Source organism: Triticum aestivum, chromosome 5B (assembly GCF_018294505.1).
Source record: "Triticum aestivum cultivar Chinese Spring chromosome 5B, IWGSC CS RefSeq v2.1, whole genome shotgun sequence".
NCBI lineage: Eukaryota > Viridiplantae > Streptophyta > Magnoliopsida > Poales > Poaceae > Triticum > Triticum aestivum.
This window is the reverse complement of record NC_057807.1, coordinates 525,998,317-526,004,709: the sequence shown is the minus strand read 5'-3', so window position 1 is coordinate 526,004,709 and position 6,393 is coordinate 525,998,317. Positions and strand designations below refer to the sequence as shown.

The 6,393-nt window shown below is 44.7% G+C and overlaps 1 protein-coding gene across 1 annotated transcript; it reads left to right on the top strand.

Annotated features, from left to right (window-relative positions):
* The first annotated feature begins 1,344 nt into the window (after positions 1 to 1,344).
* On the top strand, positions 1,345 to 3,607 carry LOC123114957 (uncharacterized). Its single transcript, XM_044536304.1, has 2 exons — positions 1,345 to 1,378; positions 3,000 to 3,607. Exons 1-2 carry the CDS (start codon positions 1,360 to 1,362, stop codon positions 3,605 to 3,607), a joined length of 627 nt encoding a protein of 208 aa, XP_044392239.1. The 5' UTR covers positions 1,345 to 1,359.
* Positions 3,608 to 6,393: the final 2,786 nt, after the last annotated feature.

Here is a 6,393-nt window from a genome sequence, read left to right as displayed (position 1 = left end):
ATTTCGCCGGGAACTACACACCCGAAGACCAGATCTTGGATTTTCTCAAGACAAAGATGCAGGCCTCGGATGTGGCAACATTGCCCAAGGAATTTATGAAGGAAATCACTAGCTGCAAGTGGTTGAAGACAACACTTGGATACCAATCTCCTGATGGATGCATACTCTTTGATCGCAAGCAGTCTTCCATCTGCATAACAGATGGCCCTTTCATCGATGAATCTTTCTATGGTTCAGAGATTGCCTCATTCAAGGATGCACTTGCGGCAATCGGAGTAACTGTGGATGTTAGATGTGGGCATGGCCTTGTTGCTCAGCATCTGCGGAGCCACAAAGAAACTGCTACCATTTCCAGGATCTACTTGTACCTCAAGGAGTGCAGCTGGGGGCCTGAGAAGAACAAAGAGGGTGGTGACTGGATCTGGATACCAAATGAAGAAGGAGGTGGAGAATGGGTGAGCCCGGTAAGCTGTGTTCTTCATGATCAGAACAACCTCTTCAGCCAGCAGCTGCATGTGTTGGGCAGATACTATGATGACAGGAAGCTGCTGGACTTCTTCTCATGTGTTCTCCGCGTGAGGCATGGCCCCGATGCCGAAGACCACTGCAAGCTCTGGAGCGCATGGGAGAGCTCTGGCGGTGAGATATCCGCAACCAACTGCTCTGCTTTCTGGCAGTTCATTGCAAGGAACTGGAGCAAGAACATGGAGAAGCTTCTCTCTGGTTGTGCCAAGGTCCCGGTTTGCACTGATGGGAAGATCATCTTATCGCAGAAGGAGGACGTGTTCATTCCTGATGATCTTCTGCTGAAGGATCTGTTTGATAAGCTTCCTCGACAATCCATTTTTATCTGGTACCCTCCTTCCGTCTCTCGAGCAAGGCTCAACAATGTATATGGAAGCATCGGTGTTCAGGCAGTTGTTGGTTTTGATCTGACGGCTTAAACAAGCCAGATTAGATCTATTAGTCTAACCGAAAAAAGGGAAAGAAGGGATAACGATAAGTGAAGGGTCCACGTACCAACGTACGTGAGCCTCGATCAGAACTAATGCGCCCTGATCGAGGGTGCCCAAAAATCAACTCAGGTTTTGGGTCCCCTGTCGCCAGCGCCATATAAAAGGATACAGGAGAGAGCTGGCCACCTGCGCGATCACAATTCACGTACGGTTTCACTCCCCTCCCGATATTCTCTCACCCCATCCGATCAGGGGGAGCGCTGCAGCGACGGGAAGACCAAAGCCAGCCGCCGCCGCCGTCCCCGGCCAGTCCCGGTGGCGACCTGAAGGAATCAGGACGTCGAGGAGAACATCTACTTCGACTACATCACCCCTGCATCATGCCTGCACCGAGCAGGCGATCATGTCCACTCCCGTGACATGTAAAGAAACCCTAAACCCTTCTCTGTTCATGTTGCGAGGTGATCTAGGTGCAATTAGATTCTGCTAATGGCATCTCATAGATGCATAATTAATCCAACAATGGTATCAGTCGCCAATTCTGATTGCATTAGGTCCCCATATTATTGATCTGTAGATCAACATCAAGTTTAGATCAAGTCAGGATTAGGATTTTTTTTATGATCAAGATTTAAAGTTTTAGCCTGATGCTCATGCTACTGTTTGACGTTCATGCCAATTGCCATCTGCAAATAATTATGTGATACACTAATTTTGCTTCGGATCATTACTGTTAATGTCAGTTCCTTTTAATTAACCCCTGTTAAAGATTAATGCTCATGGTTATGTCACGGTTAATTAGAATCAATCATGTTTACATACTGATTCCGGTTTTTGATAAACAAATTAGAAGGCAGAGGGATCAACAGTAGCAAACCCTCCCATGTTCAAGAACCCTAGAATTTTTCCCCAATTCGAAAGAACCCTAATTCTGAAATTAGGAGTGTTTTCACCACAAATCACGCACTATGTACACGAATTGGAGAAGAATGAGGAGAATCCTCACCTAATGCGCCGCGTAGCCGCCTTTCCCTTCGGGGCCCGCACTGCATCCACCGTAGTGCGAGGGCGGAGACGCCGCGACGCCGTCGCCTCCCACCGGAGCGACGCGCGGAACGTCTACTAGCCGCCACCGCCGCTACTCGAATGGACGAGCTCGTCGCCGTCGCCCCTCATGTCGCGGTGGCCGGCGTCCCTCCTCCCTTGATGCGCCATGAAGCACGGACGCCGGGGCCACGTTCGACGGGGGAGCGCGCGGGATTCATCCTGCTGCACGCTCCTCCGGCGAGCGCAGCCGCCGCGCCGCCATGGCCGGCGCGCCTCGAGCCGCCGTTGAATGTCGCCGCCGCTCTCTATAGCGCTAAACGCGGGGGGTCAGGGGAGAAAGTGAGACTAGGGTTAGGCCGGTCGGCATTTTTGTTCCGGCCGCAAGCCGCGCCGGCCGTCCAATTCGATCGGACGGCTCACAGCGACGCGGAGTGCCGACTCGGGCCGGCGGGCATTAATGGGCCATTTTCGGCCATGGGCTTCAGCCTGGGTTGCCTTAGCCCAGTGCGTTTTTTTTATTACGGTTTTTCGCTGCTCGGTTGGGCTATTGAATAACTGTGGGTATTTTGGGCCGTCGCATTTTTCTGTGTTTTCCAGTGCACTGTAAGTTAATATCTTTCATGTTTTGCACTGTTTAAAACAGAAAATGCCTAAAAATAAAATGAACACATTATTATTCTGGGTAAATTGAACCAACGAGATTTTTTATTCAGGATTTATTATGTGTTTTGCATGATGAATTTTTAGACATAAAAAATAATGATATTTTCTTTTATGTTGATGTTTAAATTAAGAATGAAATGACTCTAATTTTAATTCGGACCAACGTTGTTTTATTATTATGAGTCATCCCCTATGATATTTTAAATCCATGTTTTTTCTGCCCAACGGTGTTTTGACATGGAGTTGAAATTAAATACTTGGCATGTTTGTTTATTTACCAACGTAAATTTATAATCATGCAAGTTTACTTATGAACTTTTATGATGATTTCAGCTTCCGCTCCATTCCGGTCCGACACGATCGAACCACTTACGGGGAGTAACTTCCCTCGTTGGAAGTCCCAAGTCGAATTATGTTTGGGTTGTAATGAATTTGACTATGCCTTGAGGGAAGAAAAACCTGTGGCACCTGTGGCAGGTGTCACAGGGTATGCAGAACTCAAGAAGGAGTATGATGTTAAGATGGAAAAGTGGAATAAGTCCAACCATATTGCGCTTCTCATCATGAAAGCGACAATATCGCCGGACATTTCTGAAGCACTCCCTAAGAAAGATACTGCTAAAGATTTCCTCACTGAAATGGAGGAGCAATTTAAAGGCTCCGACAAAGTGTATGCTCATGAGCTTTTTGCTAAACTTCTTCAGAAATACACTATTAACGGAAATGTTAGGCAGCACATATTGAGGGTGGTAAATGCTTTCACCAAGCTTAAGGCTTTGGAGTGTTCTTTAAGTGAAGCCCTTCTTGTCATAATTATTCTTGAGTCTCTTCCTGAAGAGTTTGAACAATTTAAGGTCAACTATAACTCTCTAAAGGAAAAATGGCCACTCTCTGAGATGACCGCAAGGATCGTCCAGGAGGAACAAAGGATCATGAGGTAGAAGAAAGACCATGTCTTTCATGTTGGCTCTAACAAGAGAAAGCATGACGGACAAGGTTTCCCTAAGCCTCAGAAAAGGCAAGTCAAGAAAGAAGGCACTAAGCCATTCAACCCTAAGGCATTCAAGGGTAAAGAAGCCGGTGGTTCTTCTTCTGCTCCTAGCAGCTCCACTGCTGGAGAGAATGCTTGTAACTTCTGCAAAGAAGAGGGACACTATCAAAGGGACTGCCCAAGCTTTCTAAAATGGATGAACAAAAGAGGTATTGATGAAATTACTTTTGTAGACGAATCACTTTATGTTGATTTTTCAATAAAGTCATGGTGGATTGATTCAGGGGCAACCACTCATGTTGCTAACTCTATGCAGGGATTCGATACGATCCAAACCATAAGAGGAGGAACAAGAAAGCTTAAGGTTGCGAACGGAGTTGAGGCCGATGTTGAAGCTGTGGGATCTCTCACGTTGGAGCTACACACTGGCCACACTCTTAGATTGAATAATGTTATTTATGTGCCTACCTTAAGTAGGAATTTGATTTCAGTTTCTCGTTTAGATGATGATATGTATGAGTGCCATTTTGGCAAGAAACAATTTGCTTTGATCAAATGTAATAAGAATGTAGGCATCGGTGTTAGACGAGGCCAACTATACATGTTATCTCTTCATAATGATTCAGTTATGCATGTGAGTGATGAAATTAATGTTGAGAAGAAATGGAAAGGAGTAAGTAATTCTTCGAAATTGTGGCATTGTCATTTGGGCCACATTTCGAGGGGGAGAATGGAACGCTTAGTTAAAAATGAAATACTCCTCCCATGAGACTTCTCAGATGCAGACAAATGTGTCGACTGCATTAAAGGAAAATTTGCAAAAACAATTAAGAAAGGAGCAGTTAGAGCCACAAGGGTTTTAGAATTAATTCACACCGACATATGTGGACCCCTTAATGTTAAGTCTGTAGATGGTTTTGATTCGTTCATTACATTCACAGATGACTTTTCCCGTTATGGGTATATTTATCCCATACGTGACCGATCGGAAGCTTTGGAGAAATTCAAAGTCTATAAAGCGGAGGTTGAAAATCAACTGAACGCAAAAATCAAAGTTGTACGGTCTGATCGCGGGGGAGAGTATTATGGTAGGCATGCTCCTTATGGGCAGATTCCTGGACCTTTTGCCAAGTTCTTATCTGAAAATGGAATCATTGCTCAGTACTCAATGCCTGGTGAACCACAACAAAATGGTGTGGCCGAGCGCCGCAACCGCACCCTTATGGATATGGTGCGAAGCATGCTTAGTCACTCTAGTTTACCGTAAGCCTTTGGATAGAGGCATTAAAGACAGCTGCACACATACTAAATCTTGCTCCAACTAAATCAGCACCGAACACACCTTACGAGATGTGGGCGGGAAAGAAACCGAGCTTGAATTACTTACGGGTGTGGGGTTGCCCTGCTGAAGCTAAAGTTTTCAATCCACAACTTAAGAAACTGGATCAAAAAACAGTTAGCTGTTTCTTCGTTGGATACCCTCATAGGGGAAAGGGATATCGTTTTTATTGTCCAAGACACACCACCAAGTTTGTGGAGACTAGACAAGCGGTATTTTTTGAGGATAATGAGGTCACAAATTTAAGGGAGATCAATCTTGAGGAGAAGTGGGTTTGTGTACCATCCCCGACTATCCAAGAGATTGTTTTTCCAATACGAAGAAATGTGACATCTGATGATCCTGAATCTCACGGTTCAGTCTCTCAGTCAAATGGTGATCCAGAAACTAATAATGAGAATCCAAACACAAATGAGGATCTCCGAGAAAATAATGAAAATGATGATGTTCCACCACCACCTCCGCCCATGGGTAGACCACGGTGTGAGAGGAAGAAAGCCATATCAGATGATTATATCACTTTTTTGATGGAGGACATGAATGATATGGGAAAGGTGGAGGATCCAACCTCATATAAGGAAGCCATTAAAAGCGAAAATTCGTCCAAATGGTTGGTTGCCATGGAAGACGAGTTGAAATCTATGGGCTCAAACGACGTATGGGACTTAGTAGAAGTTCCCGATGGAGCTAAGAAAGTAGGCTGCAAGTGGGTCTACAAAACCAAGTATGATTCCAAAGGGAATGTCGAACGGTTCAAGGCAAGGCTAGTGGCAAAAGGGTATACACAGAGAGAAGGCATTGATTATAAGCAAACCTTCTCCCCTGTGTCAACCAAGGATTCTTTCAGAATCATAATGGCATTAGTAGCTCATTATGACCTGGAACTACACCAAATAGATGTTAAAACGGCATTTCTAAATGGTGACTTAAAAGAAGATGTCTACATGGCTCAGCCAGAAGGCTTTGTTGTGGAAGGAAAGGAACATTTAGCATGTCGTCTAAAGAAATCAATTTATGGCTTGAAGCAAGCTTCAAGAGAGTGGTACCTCAAGTTTGATAAAATTATCAAAACTTTTGGTTTCACCGAAAATGTTGTGGACAACTGCATATACGTTAAGTTTAAAGGCAGTAGGTTCACATTTTTAGTCCTATACGTTGATGACATATTGTTGGCATGTAGCGATAAGGATATGCTGCATGAGACCAAGAATTTTCTGTCATCCAGTTTTGATATGAAAGATCTTGGTGAAGCCTCGTATGTCTTCGGCATCGAGATTCATCGAGATAGGTCCAGAGGAACGTTAGGACTATCTCAAAAGGCATACTTTGAGAGAGTACTGAAAAAATTCAATATGCATAAGTGCTCACCCTCACCTGCTCCTATAGTTAAGGGCGAT